The sequence below is a fragment of the Corvus moneduloides genome, chromosome 3, assembly GCF_009650955.1.
Source record: "Corvus moneduloides isolate bCorMon1 chromosome 3, bCorMon1.pri, whole genome shotgun sequence".
NCBI classification, from domain to species: Eukaryota; Metazoa; Chordata; class Aves; order Passeriformes; family Corvidae; genus Corvus; species Corvus moneduloides.
The window spans coordinates 94,051,061-94,070,006 of NC_045478.1; the positions used below are offsets into that span (position 1 = coordinate 94,051,061).

The window sequence follows — 18,946 nt, forward strand, 5'->3', positions numbered from 1 at the left end:
GAATGAGATTGAAGTTTTTTGCATTTTTCTTGATGTTTTAGCATCTCCAAGGTGAATGAAATAGAGTTTGTCAATGTTAACTGGTTTATTGGCTGTCATTTTCACAAACTTATTTATCAATTTAAGAGGCTTGTGTCCCTTCCCTTGCTTGAAATGTCTCCCCCTGTCATCTGTGCCAAATGCCAGAGCAGCAGCAATGTAGGACTGAGCTCTAAGTGATGGTACAAAAGTCTGTCAGGATGACTGTGGCATGCTTGCCTTTCTTTTCTCAGAGCAAAAGTCACTTGTGCTTATAAGCAGAAAAAAAAGCTAGAGAAAACTAGACTGTTTACTGTCTCACCTCATTTTTTGAAGCTTACCTCACTTCTGAGTCCTGTCATATCACATGGACTCTTCTGCTTTGCATCCCCTTCTGTCTTCTGGGCCCTGTATCATGTTGACTAAACCTTTAAAGTGTTTCTTGTTGTTTTCAGGACTGAAGGTTTCTAGTTAGACTTGCATATAACGTTTTAAAGAAAGGACTGTTGAATACTGTCATCATCGTGTGTAAACTTGCCTAATTCTGTGCCCTTTCAAATTGATGTCAGTTGAAGTAGGCTGGTGTCTTGGGGTGACTTTGTGATGTGTATCCCCTATTGCTGCCCCACGCCCAGAAATTAATTTTGTGCCTTTCTGTGCCTTTAAACTGAGCCTGAGAGGGGCAAGGAAAATCTGAGCAAAACTTCTTCAAAGCAGTTTTTAGCTTGTTCAAGGTCACACAGAGACAGTGACTTTATTTTCAGCTGCAGCAGCAGAGTGAGAGTGGGGAAGGCACCCGGCTTGCTTTCGGCCAGTTTTTTCAGCTCCTTTTTCTTTCTCCAGAGAGAGACCGAGAGCTGAAGTTTTGTTTTCCTGGGACTTTGTTTTTTTTCCTTTTTTTTTTTCTCTGCTGGACTGTTTCAACATCAGAATACATCGGGAGGACTTTCTACCAAGGCCTTGGCCCTGGAGGTGGGCCCACCACCCCATCCCAGCTCCAAGGAGGGAGAGAGAGATCTACAGAAGGACTCTGAATTTTCCCCCAGGTTTCTCTCAGCAGAGCAGGAGGTTTTATTATTTAGCATTATTATACTTTTCCAGTGTGTTTGTTAAATAAATAGTTTTTATCTCTCTCACTTTCCTTCGAGGAAAAAGTTTCTTTTTTCCCGAAGCTGGTGCAGGAGGGGTGGTTTGTGGCCTGCCTTCTCTCAGAGGATATATTTCTAAATTTGGCCAAACTGGCACAGCTGGTGGATGTTGTCTGAAGATCTCTTTATTTAGCAGGTGCAGGAAACCTGGACAAGCACTTCCATAAGAAAAGATGAGAGGAGAAGGAGATAGAAAACGGTGAAGAAGCTTGAATCTTAGACTATAACAACAGGCCTGCAGCAAACCCTGAAATGCTGTCACCATTAGATAGACATCCACCATCTATCTTTGAGAGTTTCACAATGTGTTTCTAAGGTATTGATTCCTTTATGCCATTTCTCTCCTCCCTGTGAACTGAAAAGCTAAGCACAAATGTACTTTTGAAATATCTGGTTATTCTCCATTTCTTATGAACAGTTTTAATCAAGACAACTGAGAACATCAAAAGAAAAGAAGATGATCTGTGCTTCTTTTGTAGCATATGAAGTGAAACAGACTTTAGGAACTGAACAAAAAGGAATAATTATGAGAACTGTTCTTCAAAGGAACTGAGACAGGAAAATATCTGACAGGCAGGCAATTTTCTTTTGTAATAGACATGGGGCAAAAAGAAATACTGGAAGAGCATGAGTCTACACTGCTAAGTACACAGAAGTGATAGAAAGAACTGATGAGGGTGCTCAAACTACTCAAAGCCTGTTGTTTTCCACAGGGAAAACTATAAAAGCTTGGGCTTTGGCAGATGTAGTCATTGTTGGATAACTTCATGGATCTCCAAAAGAAATTAAACATTAAAAAGAAGAACAAAATTAGTGTCAAAGCTATTTCAGAAGAGCAGATGAAAGTACTCAGTAGCACCATCACAATGTGCATAGAATAGAAATGTGAATACAACCAGCAATCGGACTCACCATGAAGAAACTTAGGAACTATAGCATTCAACAGTAGCTCAATGGAATTCAGAAGTTGCGCATCAGTATCCTGACCTTCAAGATAACCATCTGAAAATGCTAAGCGGAGGAATAGACTTTTCTGTGTTTCTTCATAGACAGCTTTTTGCTCTCCTCATAGGAGTCACGTTTGCTGGAGCTGTGGGTTTCAAGCTGTGACATTCTTCGCAAAACTGAAATGTAGAATTGGGATTTATTTGAATCCTTCATCTGGTTTGGAATAGAGATACCAATTATATGTTGACATGTCTCCAAGTGAACAGTCTAATCGCTGTGCTGGTAGATGTTAGGATTGTCAAAGTGGAAGGCAGCTTTTATGGTTCTATTTTGTGCAAAGTAGACAAACACATAATAGGCCCATGTCCACAGGAATTAGAGTTTTGATGCCCTGTCAAGCAAGGGGGGATGAGGACCTGAGGATGTAATGGTATAAGGCCTTGAACAGTCTGTGTCAGGTGATCACTTTGCTGCAATAACTTTCCTTAGGACATAGGTAAAAAACTGAAGTCATTCATGAAGTGAATTATTCTCAGCAGTCTGAATATATTTTTTAGTTGTTTTTTTTTTTTCTTCTAAACCTTTAGCCTTCCTTCTTCAGGGCAGAACTCATCATATGTTCATCATATTTTAATAATCTACCTCATCTACTTGAGCTTTCCAAGGAGTGTTTTGGCTTTGTCTGTGAATATGTTTGCACTATTGGCATATTTCATGATCTAATTTAAAACAGGTTAAGATGATTCTGAAGAGTAATTTCTGAAGGAAGGAGGTGTTAGCAAAATGCAGAAGCATTTCACAACTGAGCTGAGGATGATACTTCCTTCTGTGTCTGGCCCAGCCTTCCTTTTCCCATCCTTGCTTACTGGTTTATGGGCTGACTATTGACATGATTTCTCCATTTCCTCCTCAAACACCTTTTGCATTTAGGGGTTTTGGTTTTTTGTTTCTGAATCCCACCACATCCTCCATAATATTCTGTAAACTTCATGCTTCAAAGATGTTCTAAGTCTTTCAGATTGTTTGGCAGCAAAAGCTCTTTAATCAGCTTTGACAAATGTTCATTTAGATGTATTTTTCCATATATTATCCTAATGGGGTACCTACAGGAAAATCCAATGACCTATTCACATTGCTTTTCCCCTTTTTGGAAAATATCAGACTGTACAGATAAGGCTGAAAGGCTCTGACACTGTTCACAGCAATGAGCTTATTTGAGCTAATAGAGAATCCATCACCTCTTCTTAAGAGTTGGCACAGGTTCCTTTCTCTTTTATAGATATTTTCTTTTGAGCATCATTTCTTTTCTCTTTCACCTTCCTTCAGATATTGGGTGTGAAACAGCCATAACTCTGCTTCAAAATCTCTTCCTTCTATTTTCTTTTTTTGTTTCCTCTTACAACTGCTAGCAGAGAACCTGATGGTCATACACAGTAGCTATTATATACCATTTTGCTGGTATGTATTGACTTGAAACCTTTAACCTCATCTCTAATTTCTGAAAGCTCAAGCATAATGCTAACACATCATATGTCTATGATCTAAACAGGCATTTATCACCAAAATGGTGCTAAAATCAAGAGCTGTTATGGGTGCAAAAGATTTATTCTCATTCCCAGTTAGTTGATTTCTGGAGAATACCATGGTTTACACAAAAAAAAGCATGTATTGTTGATGGCTCCAATACTACTGATAAAAACCATTTTTATAATATTTTCAGAATAGTCTTTAGGTTTTTTGATTTTCACAAAAACATAAATGCACTTTCTTCTTCCGCTTTCTCCATGGCAGGTGATTAAAAGAAGCCATGAGATTTTAAAATCTGGCTCATGAAACACCGAGTTTCTGGGTATGTTTTACTCCTTCCATGAGAGAAAAGGCATGTACACAGAAAAAAAAACCCCTCTTTTATAACCTACTCTATTCTTCACTCTTACAAATTGTCTTCTCAGTGCAATTTGTGAACTTGCACCATCAAATCAAATTTCATACTTCTCTCCTTCTCATCACACACCAGCAACCCACATCCTCCCACATCCTGAGCCAGAAGTTCAGCTCCCAGCACAGCCTGAGTTCCTCCACAAGCACTGCAAATGAAGCAGCCAGTCAGCATGAGCCACTGGCACACACAGAAACAAGCTGGTATTAATTGGTGGGCTGAAGGTAACTCCCTTCGTAGAGTGATGGCTAATGTTCAGATCAGCTCAATGCTTCCCCACACAAGGAGTTGGAAATTGTTTTTTCCAGCTGGAAGTGGCTCTGAGCCTGTGATCACAAGGACTGTTTGGTCCCTCTGGGCACCCGCACCAGTCCCGGACTGTTCTCACTGTGAAGTTTTCCTAGAATTTACCAGAATTTCCCTGGATGTGACTTGTGCTCCATGCCTTCCAGCCTTTTCCAGTGTGTCTCTGAGAAGGATCTGGCTTGGTCTTTTCTACCACCACCCATTTGGTAGTTAATATAGCAGGTAGATACCTGCACAGACATTTCTCCTGTAGGCTGAACAAACACAGATCTCTAATTCATGTATTGCAGTTCTCGAGTCATGTTAGGATACCTCCATCGACCTCCTTCGGTTTGACAGTGTCTTTGTGTGCACTAGGGAGCTCAGACTGGGTACAGTACTCTGGATGTCATCTCAAAAGTCCTGAACAGAGAGAATAAGCACCTCCCTTGACCTTCTGTCTACACTTTCACTAGTGCAGCCTAGTACGCCATTGACCGTCCTCCCCCCAGGCGTACTGCTGACTCATAATCAGCTTCTCTGCAAACACAAGTTGCAACACGAGTTTGTGGCAGGGCTGCAGCAGATGTTCTCTGCTCTCTCACCACGACTGTTTATTTCTGGGTTTCCTTTTCATGATCTAGATGAGATACTGCTCCTTTAGCTTCCCCACTGGTGGTGGGGCAAGGGGGGATAAATTGTGTCCAAGAGTGAGTGATGCTGTTGCTTGTTTCTGGATACTGATAATATATTATGTGGCCATCTAGTCAATATAGGCTATAATTAGGCACACACACCAGAGCACCAGAACTTTTCAATGTAGAGTGCTTTTGCAGCAAGCCCAGTAATGGAGGAAAGTCTCCTATAGGCTGTTCCTGTCCAGTTACATATCCATATCTACTCCAAAGTGCCTAGTTGCTATTTAATTGGAAACACAGATCATGACAGTATTCAGTATCAGTGTGTGTTCCATCTCCCAACACGACAACTGTTTATAACTGTATTGGTGATGGACACTTCCCTGAAGTTTGTTATGTCTTTGTCCATACAGCCTAGTCACTTCATGCTGCTACATCTGGCTGTGCAAACCTATTTGTCATTCCTGGACTCACTCCAGAATGGTTTGCCAAGCTTTACAGACCGATGCATTTTCTTTGCTGTTATTATGTTGCCACAGTAGTTTATCTGGCAGCAGGAATGACAACTGCAGCAGGTCACTTTAGGGTCATACAGCACTCTTCTTCCTCATTATATAAGGCTGTCATTGCTTATAAGTATTGTCTTTTAAACTGGGTGTAAAGGAGGCTTGACTGTGTTGGGTGGTGAGCACCATTTCTTGGCTTATGCTGTGTAGGTTTTGTTACAACATTCCTTTCTGCGCTGTCCCACAATTGCACGATACCACCATTTAAAGAGATGGCTGCCTGTGGCAGCAGCAGAGATGCTGAGGAATGGGGCCAGGTGCTTACCAGGTAGAGACCTCCCAGTTAGTATTAGAAGAACATCTGTTAGTTGCCTCAGAGAACTATTGAAGGGGAAGCTCTGTGATCTGCTTCTTGAAAAAGGGAGATGCTTAGGAAGTTTCTCTAGAGATTGTGGCTGACAGAAAATATGTAAGGAAACAGGAGGCTGATAGCCTCAATGATAAAGACGAGTTGTGCTGGTAGGAATTATACTAAGGAGTAAGTATGAAGATCTAGAGCCATCTGGAAAGGCTGGGTGGATAAGCTTGTGTTGCTTGTTAAATTTTTCAGTAAATGAAAATCTCCAAAAGGCAGATGTTCTCTAGGACTTTTCTAACTTGCCAGGAGAATGAGGCAAGTAAAGGGAGCTGTGAGACATGATGTTAGCAGGGTTACAGTCTGCCAAGGGGATGCGTGCCACGGGATGGTGCAGGGCTGGCTTCCTCTCCATGCAATACACACAAATGCAGACTGAAGACAGAGACTGCCTTTCACATCGAGAGTGTCTATGTTCAGTTAATATTTCATTGCTCTTTTGCTCCTCTCTGAGTCATCTATTGTTCTTTGTTTCTGGGTCTTCTCCATGAGGGAGTTGAGTCTTGGTGATATTAATTTTCTTTGTTTTTTGGGAGCAAGTGCCATTTAAAGCTATTTGCTAGCTTGCTTTCTTTATTCAGTCCAAGTATTGGACTTGTTTCTTCTTTTGTGTCTTTGTCCTACATGGGTTTTCATGCCTTCTTTTTTTGCCTTGCTTCTCTAAAATGCCAAGCATCATCTCCCAAATTGCTCTTTATATGTGTGTCCTGAATTATCAACTTCCACCCAGTGGACTGAGAAGTACTGTTGTGCTTCCATTGCTCTTATTGGAATTCTGCTTTGTTTTCAAAAAAATAAATCAGCTAGATAAATAAGTAATGTGCTCCATTTACAGAAGTAGAGCTGTGCCAGGAACAATTTGGCTTTTAACTGAATAATCTGACTTGGTTTATATGGTAATGTTCTGGGAGAAGAGACATATGTGTATCAAAACAGACATATTAATGTTCAGTAAAGTTAGTCAAAAAGAGGAAGGCACCACCCCAAAAGCTTATAGAAATGTCAGATGTGTATATAAATATATATTTGAAAAAAGAGAAGAAATGGAGAATGTTCACAGTATTTCGTATCCAAATATAAAGGCATGCTGTAGTCTTGATATCTTGGTAAGTGATTTTTTTTCTCTTTAAAGTAATAACTATTTTTTTTGGAGAAGAATTGCTGATAACTGAGAAACACATCTCAAATGTTAATGTCATCCTGAGACAGTTCTGACCACGTAGTATGAGCTGGAGCATGCTGAGTAACTAGGCTGACATTTAATGTGAGTCGTATTAGTGTGGGGGTACTTCCAAGTACAGCTGTCATCGTGAGCCAGCTCCCAGAGTAGGAGGATAATAAGAGCAGGTATCCAAATAAATCCTGGTGTCAGCTCTGTGATGGTGTCTCAGGCTTGAGCAGGGTCCAATTGGTAACAGCATGAGTGGTACCGCTCTGCTCTCAGAATGCTGGAGATGGCTTCTCAAGTAGCTACATTGTGTATGCTAAGTTTTCTAAACACTAATTTTAGTGAATTATTTCATCTGAACATAGATATCCTGAATATTAAAAAAAAAGAGATTTGCCAGCTTCTATGTCTATAACGAATGCAATAAACTTTGGTTCTAGAGAGAAAAGCAGAAAGTATCTCAAATGTGAAGCATCCCCCAACCAACATTTACACAGGAAGAAATGACATTTTGTCAGTTGTCATTCTCTGAAGGGATCCTGTATTCCAACACAGCTGCAGGCAGCTGCGAAACTCTTGTAGGTGTAAACAATGGGAGAAATAATTTCTGTAGTGTTGGCCCACAGCCAACAGAAGAAAGGATGTGTTCATCTTTCAGGATTGGCCTTTTCTTAGCTCAGACTCTTTCAGTGATCCAGAACCTAAACAAAACTTTGGACTTAGAACATGGAGCAATACACTTGGAAGCAAAAATTTCATTAATGCTTCAGTGATACATAGACTGACTGCAGTGAAACCAGCAGCAAATGTAGCTCAGGTTTTGCAAATAATTTTATGGTTTTTTCAGAGGTAATTTCTAATATTACCTTGAATAACTGCAGAATTTAGTATAAAATTTCAGGAAAAACAAACTGATGAGGCTTTTGACCTGGCTGTTGACACATGTTGGCTTTCTTTGCTTTCTCAGAGGAGTCAGACAAAACAAGCACAGCCTTCTACTCTCATCTTTCAACTCTCTTTCAAGCTTAAACAGCTTGACAGCATTGTTTCAATACCTGCCGTGGGAGAAGCCACGCTGCACCTTTTCACCAAAGTGAGTGGGGCTGGTCCCAGGCTTCAAATAAGCTTTTCTGAAGAGTAGTTAGAATTTTAATGAGTACAGAGTAAAGTGTGAGATTAAGGAAGCTCCAAAATACACACGTAATAAAAAAATTCTGTCATTCCATTAGCTACTGATATAAGAAGTTACCTGGATTTGGGTATGTCATTATTTTTGGGGTAAAAGAACACTGCTTTAGCTATAGTGCCTCAGAATTGTTGTGAAATATTCTAGGTGAAATTCTCAGATGATGAAAAACAGCAGAATATCGTGGAAGAAAATGAGGTTTGCTAAACTAGTCTAGATGATAGTCTGATCCCTGAAGGGTTTTAATATCTTAATAAATTACTAAAACACCAATATCATTTAACCAAACCATCACTCAGAAAATTAATTTTCCCTAATGGGTCACAGTATTATATGTATTTCCTGTTCTGTCCTTCATGACATACAAACACTTTAAAATAATCTTATATGTAGATATGTAAGTAAGTTTGTATATGGTAATTAGATTTTACAGGTAAATAGTTTTGCACTGTTTGTACAACATTGAAGAGCTCTTTTCTTGATGCGCAAAGAAAGACAACCATGGTAAATCAGCTCATGAAAGTGAAGTATCCCAGTGCTGGCAAAGGAACAGATCCTGAGTTCATTAGATAAGATGTAGAAAAAACAAAAGAATGTGTTTCATGGTAAAATTAGATTACTCTCTCAGTACACTTTAAGTAGTATTGTCTTTGTTATCTAGTATGTACAGCCAGGGTGTACATACATAAGTTTGTCCTTATCTTCAGGAAATTCAAATGTATATTCCCAGTGGTCATCAAAATTCACTAAAAGGAACAGTGAAGCAGAGTACGTTAGGATAGTTTTCAAAAGTTCATGGGGATTGATCAAAAACTACATAAAGAAAGCATCTTAGCCTTTAAAGGGTTTGGGAATGTTGGTTATTGCCATTTTCTGGCCTTTATATTTGATGAGGGTTATGTGTATTTCAGTTTTACTGAAATATGTACTGTGTTCTTGCATGTAAATTTTGCTTGACCAAAAGAAGAAGAACTTGGCGTTTGTCTGGAATTTCTAAATGTTTGGCATCCTGGAAGTCCTGTTGCTGTTGCCAGTATACATAGATTGACTGTCCAGTGAATGCAGTGTGATCCCAACATGGGAATGATTGTGCATGTAGTTATTGTATCTACTCAGCATTTTCCTCTGCACACAGTTCTTTCTGGAATTAATGCCTCTGTGCATCAGGAACTTTATGTCTGCTTTTAAAAAGCAATGCACATAGGAGAATTGTGATGCTTGTTTCCTTTCTAAGAGGAATTTTATTTTATCTACTGCTGCAGTTGGAAGGAGAAAATATGAGCAAAGAAGGATGGTTGTACAGGTAAGGTGTAAGACTAAAGATTAGGCTTGGGTATGTCATTTGTTTTAGCCAGTGACTCAATTCCCCATATGGAAAGAGGAGATAACTCCCCTTACCATACCATTAATTAATATAATTGATTAATTTGTTAACCACAAATGAACCCAACTGCATAAAAATCTATAGCAATAGTGTGTGTCCTGCAGAGCAGGTAATCATTTATTTCCTAAGAGGTGCTTGAGGAAGACTACCTGGCTACTTTAACAGCCTAAAAGCTGCAGTCTAAGGAAATACTTTGCCAGCCCTATCCCATTTTTCCAAATAACAGCATTTTGATCCAGTGTATTGGAAGGTTGCCTAAGCTGAGTGGTCTGAAACAGCTGGTGTCTACATGCAACACCATTTGCTGACTTGCCCATTTATTAATATTATGTAGGAATTTTTCAGTGCCTGACTACCAAAAATTCAACTCCTGGAATTCCTTTGGAATTCTTTGCACCTACTCACAATCTCTTATTACTGACATCCTACTCTAAATTTGGCCTTCAGCATAGATGCTCATATGAGATGCACTAGGCTTTACAGAGAAATTATCTTCAGATATTGAAATATGTAGTGAAGAGACACTTCCTACTCAGGCATGAACATCTCTGACTCCCTTAACATATGCAGTAATCCCAGCTGTTATGTACCTTACTGTGCCCTTGCAACTATGGAAAACTTATATAAAAAAGGAAATGAAAGTAAAAATTGATAATAACTGCAGCAAAAATTAAGGCAACAGTATATTGTCCTACTATGTGTTAGTTTCAGCTCTGCTGGCAAAGTGACAGCAATCTTGGAGAGAGAAAAGGAAAGCAAAACAGCGCAATAGAGACCATAATTTGAAAATGGGAGTTGCAGCTTCCTCTTCTTTGGGTGCAAGGAAAAATTACATTAGCTTCTTCTCTGGTTTGTATATGAAGACATATTTTAAAACAGTAAATCAATGACAAGAGCATGTTTGAAACTGAAAGGTCTTGGGTACATGGAGAATGAGTGATTTTGTAAGTACCTATTTACTGTAGGAGGTTTACTGTTATGTCTGCCAAACAGTATCCTATGCCTCCCACTTGCCAGTTAAGTCATTCAGCAAAACCAAATTGATTTCCTGACTGCATTACAAGGTTTGATCCCTGGACAGAGATGAAAATCTTTTTTGCAGTTCTTGAAGATTTATGGGGAAAGAAATTCATGAGGATGTCTTGAGACTTGCTGAACAAATATGTAATTAGAAAGCATTTAAGGCATTATGATATGTGCATTCTCCATAAGGAATTCAGGGAAGCTAACTAATAAAAGCAAAGAGACTGCCATAGCTCTACTTCAGTGTCTTCTTAGAAAATACACATATGGCAAGCATAAGGTAAATATGCAAATACACATGTATCCTCTATCCCTTCTTGCTCTTTTACTGATTATTCAATAACTAGAACCTGTGTTTAACTATGTAATTGGATCATTGGCAGCAAAAGCAATTAAAAACTAATATATTCAGCTAGAACTAATGATGGAATTCTAGAGAACTGTGTATCATTCTGTCTTCAGTGTGCTTTGGGATTTGGAAAATCTGTAAACTGACAAAACACTTGATAAATGATTCAACAGGAAGTGGTCTCAGTAACTCCATTAGTCTTTCTTATCTTCACTGTATCTGTCATCCAGCTCTCCACACATCACCTACCGAGCAAATATGCTTGCTTTGCCCTAGCATATGTGATAGATGAACAGGGCAAAAAGCAACGGAGGTCCTGTGTTTATTTATATGTTATAATCTGGAATTGATAGATCCTTTTCTGGAAGGTTCTTTATATAGAGTAATAACAATAGAAGAACTTTGTCTCCCTATGCCTGAATAACAAAGAAGAAAGTCTTTTGTAAGATTGTTAAAGGCCTCATGTTACCTTACTACAGGGATATCTTTTACTGTATCACAAAGTCACAGTGAACTTGTGACCAGTCTCTGCAAGGAATTCCAGTTCATAGCTGGCAAACTGAAATGCTGGCATGTCTACAGTAGGGAATAGGGAAGAGTGCAGTGATTCCTGGGCTAACTATATCTATGAGATTCAGGCCAACACCTTGATGAGAAACTATTCAGGAACACTGAAATGGGGATAGCCATTTTCATGTTGCTTTATCTGATCCAATAAACCTGCCTCCCAGAAAAAGCTAACTTGCTTGTGCACAAGGACATTCTGGGAGCACACAAATTCTGGCAGAAAGCTTCACCACAACATATATATTCACCACAACATATTTATAAGGGAGAAAACAGTGACTGAGTAGGACAGTCTGTGACAGAGGTGGTAAACTCTGTCTCCCTCGAGGAGCCTGGATTCTGCCCCAGGGTCAAGACAGAAATGTGACAGAACATGACCTTGCCAACAACAAGCATTAGTTTGTTGCAACACACCAGTCATGAAGTCAGCCAAGGGCAGAATCTCTGTGGCGGTTGTGTCCTGGCCCTTGAACTGGGGCAGCTGGTTTCACATTTTCTGTATGAAAGAACAGTATGTGAAGAAGAGTCTGTTGCCTGCTGCCTACCCTGTCATTGCACATCAGTTAGCCATGACAGTAACTTGCTTTACTTTCTTTCTCTTCTGCTCCTCTTCCTCAAACTCAATAACAAACAATTTGATTGACTTATTTACCCAAATCTTTTCTCAGATATGAAATCTATGTCTTATACCCACTTCTATGAATTGCAGCAAGTACTACAAACCTGGAAACAAGGGGTTTGACTTTCAGTTCACATGCTGAAAGGTCAGTCTGGTTCTAGTCAGTTAAAAGGATAGGACTGGCTTCTAGCTAATGACTAGATATAGCCTACAAGTTGTGCTCTGACTATACTGGAGGCAGTAAGAAACCTAAGGTAGATTTCCATGAAAGATTTCCTTGTTTGAGCTACAGAAGGATATCGATTATATTACATTTTAAAGAAGTGTGGTTCACTGTTCTTACTTCCTGGTGGCCCCTAGCCAACTCCACAGGGAGTGCTGTATAAGTACACAGTGATTTTTGACAAATTCTCTCTTCAAAAGCCTACAGGTGAGATTTTTGGAAGATTTACCTACAGGCCCATATTCAGATCAATTTTTACATTCATATCTAGGCAAGGAACGTGATGAACATAAATGAGAATTAAGCCCCTAGCCACTATGCTATAGGCTCCAGTATGCCTTACAAGTATGTGCCTACTTTACTCTCAGTCACTCCTTTCCTTAACCTACATCTTTGTCAGCACATAGATATCCCCATTCTGTTCCAGAACATCCTTGAAGATGCTTTAGCATTATTACAAAAATAAGAAAAAACGTTCTTAAAAAAGGCAGCTCTCTTTGCCCTTCTTTTTCAGCTTTTTAATTATTTTTTTTCCTCACTACACCAATTATACATGGAGGATTTCAGCTATTATACACACAGTAGCCTAATTATGGAAAATGACCTAATTTCCTCAAGAAAACTGTGACTGAGTGGCATCATTTGACTTCATGCTGTCTCACTAACATATTTGGCATCATGCAAGGGCATTCATCTATCCAATAAAGTTATGCACAATAAGAAATCATTTTGGAATGTGTTCTATTTTATCTCCTTAGATTAACACAATGACTTGGGCTTACCTTTAAAAAAATTATCACAGAGAGATCTCAGAGCTGAGTTTACTACCCTGAAAAGAGGTGCTCAGGAGAATTTAACATTCTGCTGTGTGTTCACTCCCTTGTGCTGGGCAGGCACCTTGCATTGCATCAGGGCTGTCTGTGCCGCGGGACAGAAGCACTGTCCTCTGCTGTGCCACCCTCTGCAGTTATGGTGTCTATCACCAACAGACCAGCAAGTACTGGGAGTGCATGCATTCTCTGTAGCTGAAGTATTGTGATTTCTGAGGTTTCCATACTGATAAGGGAAGATATCAAATACAGCCCAAATAAAAGGTATTTTGTCTAGTGAGAATATGACTGGACCCTTTTCATACAGCTGTAGTCATTCAGTAGAGGACATTTCCAGCTGAGAAAAGGTAAGGAGTCATCTACCATATGGTACGTCAGGTTAAAGTAAGTACAATCTTAGCAACCTTCCAGCGTTGTTAGGATCAGAGCATAATTCATCTATATATCCTCATATACATGCCTTACTGTCTTTTATTTAAATAAGCCTTGTCTCAGTCTTCATCTTCTTTGTATTGTGTTTCGACCAGGAAAACCACTTGAGGCCCCCTCACCGCTTTAGTATTTCTGTGGGAGGCAGTGATTTCACTTTATTTTTTTAATTACTTAAAAGCAAGACCTGAAAATAAGCTGCTTTCAAATCTGTGTTCTTCTTGCACTGAAATCATTAGAATGTCACCCAGACAACTGGGTGGCAAAGCTGGTCCTTCTGCTGAATCTGACAACATTTCCTGTATATAACCTGTATAGAAATATGATTTATAACACCACGAGCAAATTCGAATACTTCTTTTCATTGCTGGTAACTCTTGGATTTTCATCAACAGGAGAGATGATATCCATCTACATCTAATATAATTCAAATTCACAGTCACAGATGTGAGACTGCTGAAAGTTTCAGAATAGAGAGTTTGAACAAAAGCATTATTTTTAACACTCATTCAATGCTAACTTATGGGGAGGGGAAGAATGAATCTCTTGCATTTTAATTACTGCACACAGGAGGTAACGCTAAATAGTCTCAAATATATCCCCAAATCATAAAATCAAGGAGCAAAATAGGTTAGCCTTTCCCTGATAGGTTCTCTCTGAGCCATTGTGGGTACCTATGCTATACTTCCAAAGTTATTCCCATAATGATGAGAGCTAGATTATTTTTTTTAAGTGGCAATTTCTGTGTAGCTGCCTAGCTTCTGGAACCTGCAGCTCAAAAAGCTGTTGAAAATAATTGCTGATAAAGTCACGAGAAGTAGCAATACAGCAAAGGACAGAAAAATCCAAGATCCTCCCTAACTGCTTCAGGCCCTTCTGAGCTGTGATCAGTTCTTGCCCTTCAGTGGGCTGACAAACACCCCTTCTGAGTTGCCTGACCATACCCTGTGCCCTTATTTTACAACAGTAGGCACACTCATCACCAAGTGTATGTTTCATGTGAAACCACAGGAAATGGTGGTTTCAGCTATTTTAAGCCTAAACGTGGGCAGTATTTTACAGCTGGTTTGATTTCAAGAGAACCACAGCAGTTAAAAAATACTTCTTAACCTTCAGGGCTCTACCTAAAATTTCATAAGCCACATGAAGAGCCCCAAATTAATGAATAATAATTCCCACATTTTTGGCAGCTGATTTGTGATTTATTAGTACCCAAGTTGGGAACTACTGACCTTGGCAAAACAGTTTGTTAATTCAGTCAAGGCTACATTTCACGCCTTTTATTTGGCATTCTCCCATAGGCTGCAGCAAATCAAAGGGCAAATTTGGAAGCAAAAGGAAGGCACTGACTCACGAGTTGACTGAAACTTGTTTCGAATTTAGCAACTTCGTTCTGGGGCCCTCTAGCCAGAAATGTCTCTAAACTCAAAGCTGGAGGGGGCTTTAGAAGGCTTTAGGGTTTGCTGCCAGAAGTTTGCACAGTGAATTGGTGACTTCAGAGCTCGGACGGATGTTTGGACCCCAAGGTGAGCTCCTACCTCTCACAGGCTTAACAAACCTGATCAAAACCTTCCTGTTTTTTTAATTCTGCAGTGGAAGGCTAAGGAAAGGGGACGAGGACAAGGGCAGTGCAGCAGCAAGGAAGATCGTTCCAGGAGATCGCCCGCAGTGCTCAGTCCCAGCGCGGCAGAGCTCGGCTGGCCGGGCGAGCCCCGGCTGACGGCGGCCGGTGCGCCAGCCGGAGCCTTGGCTCCCGCCGTGCCAGCAAAGCGCAGCCACAGGAGCCGGGAAGGCGGGACAACACAGCGATCCAACTATCCAGCGATCCAGCGATCCAGCAGCTCCCGCGCTTTGCCAGCGAGCCCCGGGTGCTCCGGGACTGCCCTACAACAGGCGTGGCGGGAGCCCCGCCCTGGCCGCGCGGAGCGGGGCAGGGCAGGGCGGGCTGTGACTCTCAGGGGCTGGCTGAGAGCGTCGGGAGTGACCGTCGGAGGGAAAGCGCGGGCTGGCCCTGGGAGCGAGGCGCAAAGAAACTTTGGAGACCTTCAGTACTACGCAAGGGTGAGTGATTCCAGCTCTTCTGTAAGAGGAAGGAGGATGCTGTGGGTGGATTTTCATGTTCTGAAGAGTGTAATGTTAATTTCACTTATTTTCACCAATGCAATCCCAGAAGTGTTGCTCAGATAGAAAACCTGTACTAATTTGCTAAGAGTGATTTGCAAGTTGCTGTTATGAGGAGTGAGGTGAGATAGGATGAGAAAAAACTGTTTCTGCCAAGCTGCAGCAGTGTCCCAGGTGCTCAGCAGTGCCTGGATGCTCAGGTGTGTGTGCTCCTTGTTACCCAGAGCATGGTAGGAACAGGTGAGGAAGGAGGGTGTCAGTAAAGGCAGGTGGTAGGACTCCTGCCCCGCTGGTTTTATGGAGCAATTTGTCTGTGGCAGAGTTTGGTGCAATTCTGCTAGTTGAATAAAGAGTTGCTGTTGGTCTCGATTGGATACTTTTGCTCCAAGTCCATTTGGGACTGGCTTAAAGGCCAGTGCAACACTTATTGGTAGTCATAAGTAGCCAGCTTCTAGCTGTAATGGATGTACTCTGGGTTTGGGAGGAGTGGGGAGAAGAGGCTTTCAGGTCTTCTGAGACTACTTTTTAGATTAACATAAGCTGCTGCTGGAGAAAAATAGTTTAGGTCCTGCCTGCTGCCTTCAGCTATAGAATCTTCTTTGTAGGTCTTACAGAATGAGGTAGGTTCCCATTTGCATTACGGTCCTGAGGATGACTCTCCAAAGTACAATATTAAGGTGTAAAAAGTGTGGGTTTGTGTATGCAAGTGGCTTCCTCTTGGTGGTGGGAACTGAGGCCTGACTGGGTAAGTGTTTGAACCTGGGATGCCATGGATCACAGCCTTGTCTGGACTCAGACTCCTTCAAAGAGCCTCACACCTTAAATCCTAGTGCTCTCTGTCACCTTCCATTTTCTTTCCCGAGATCCATTTAACCTAAATTACAACAAGGTTCTTGAATTATCCTTTTGTGTGTGCTTGGTTGTATAAGGGCTGGCTTTGACATGTTGTTGCATGTTTAAAATCAAGATACTACCCTTCTGCAGAAATGCACCATGTCTGCATAAACACTTGTGTTCTTGGCTTTTCCCTAAAAAATAAGGTGTCTCTAGTGCTGTGGTTAGGGTAATTAACTCTGCACTTCAGGGATTCCCTACTTGTTTGAAGCACACTTAGCACTTCATGGAGTCAAATCCTTTAAAGTGACCTGAAATACTCAACTTTGGATGTGTGTTATTGAAATGGGGATTTGGCTTCTTAAAAGCCATGATATCCTGAGATATGTTCTTACTTTATTGCTGCACAGAGAATTCCGAAATTCTGCCTTGATGCTTTTGTCCAAGGACCTTACCATGTAGATGATCAGACTAGCACTGAGGCTAGCTTTCACTGAAACCAGTGAAAATCATTCTGTTAACCTCAGTGGTAGCTACCTTACCTCCTCTGGCTTGTAAAAGCACTCGAGAGGATTATCACTGTAGAGGCCAATGGCGTATTGTAGCTGTAAAAGTCTCATTTCAGACACCAAACTTTTCGGGTCTGCACACTGGGCACCACCTTAGATAAAAGTGGTGTTTCCCATGGTGCTGTTCTGTTGCAGCAAAGGTGGAGTTGGTTGCGGCAAAGGAGTATTTGTTTGTTTGAAGGATTTTTTAGTATCTCAGTGAGAGAAACAAGAAAATAGGTCCTTGTTTGTTTTCTTATGCAGCCTTGAAATCACACTAAAGCTCAATTTTCATTAAGATATCTCCCCCCCGCATTTTTTTTTTTTTTTTTTTTTTTTTTTGCATTCTGCACCTGAAAGTTTCACTGCTGTCTGAAACTCCTGATACCCACATAGGTCTGCCTTACTGGAGAAAACATATGAGTGTGTGACTTTTCTCACCATTTTATTGAAATTAATGAGATGGGACTTCATTGAAGTCAGTCACCAGCATGAACAAAGATGTGAATGCGTTAGGGAGCGAGATAGAGAAAAACTACAAGATGCATCTCTGAGATGATGAGGGTGATTCTGGTTGAAGGAACAAGATTCACGGGACTCTAGTTTCTCTGACTGGTGAACCTGTCTGTGGCTTTGCCACCTGCAGGGCAAGAGCAGATGGATCTCACAGGTGCTAAGTGTGATGGTGTGCAGCTGGACTAAGGGCTTTAGCAGGATGTTCATAGACATTAATCAGGATCTTGTTACTTAAATAATTTGAAGTAGTGCCATGCTCACAGCTGTTCCTCCATCCCTAGTTTGGTAAGCACTTCTCCAGTGCTCCTGAGGGCAGCCTGTGTCTGTCCCCAGTGCACTGCTGTTCTGCATGGCTCCGACACAAGCACCACCACCCCTGGTGCTCAGAGCTCTGGGTGCTGCTTCCTGCATGTCACCTGGTGGCTCTGCCTTTCAACACTGGTGTCAGTAGAGGTAAATGGCTTATACAACTTGGGTTATTTCCAACCAGGAAATAATATTTTTATCTTCTGAGTGTAATCACCCAAAATGTGGTGTCTCCCCAGGGCCTGGAGACCACCACCAGGCAGTTGGTGCTTTGGCTGGAAGTATCAGTATTAAAAGGAGGGGTCTAAAGCTTTGGAGGTGTTTGAAGTGGTGGAAATTAGTGGAAAGGTTTGCATTTTTCTGGAAGCCAGTCTGTTCACTGGCAAGAAAGAAGATTCTGGACTGTATTTGGGGGCTGACATGGCTTTGAAGAAAAGTAGAGAAGGCTCTGGTCTGGTGTAGTTTTCTCTCCCCAGTTGTTCAGGTAGTCAAGCCTGTGCTCAGAAGGAAAAATGGACAGCAGGGCTGGCACAGTCTAGCTAGCTCCTAGTGACTTGAAACCAACCAGACAAAGAAGCCTCAGAAACCTTTGTCTTTGAGGGGAAGTGTTACATAAATTGCAAATTTTTAACTAATCATTTTTGCTCTGCTGGTATTTGATCTTGCAGAATCTGTGTGATTGTATCTCACCATGACCTTGCTGCCAGTGACCTTGGAAGCAAAGTGAGTTTTTGTTGAACAAAACCCATGTGTGGAGCGCTGTTCCTCCTCTTACAGCATCTGTAAAAGGGAAATATCTCCCTCCCCTTTGAAACTTGCAGCAGCCAACTTGTAAGTTTTGACTTATACCCAAGATTTTTCGGTGGTGATATGTAAACATCAAGCTTCTTAGATACATACAGTAAAATATGGTAGAGAACAGGTGTAACAGCACTGCTCTCTGTGA

General features: G+C 41.0%; 1 protein-coding gene across 1 annotated transcript in view; it reads left to right on the plus strand.

The window, feature by feature from the left end:
- Nucleotides 1-9,542: 9,542 nt before the first annotated feature.
- Nucleotides 9,543-18,946, plus strand: part of LOC116441700 — a 34,103-nt gene continuing 24,699 nt past the window's right edge. The window contains exons 1-3 of the mRNA XM_032103922.1: nucleotides 9,543-9,554; nucleotides 12,554-12,623; nucleotides 15,207-15,736. Coding sequence (XP_031959813.1) covers nucleotides 9,543-9,554; nucleotides 12,554-12,623; nucleotides 15,207-15,736 — 612 coding nt within the window. The remainder of the gene's footprint in view (nucleotides 9,555-12,553; nucleotides 12,624-15,206; nucleotides 15,737-18,946) is intronic.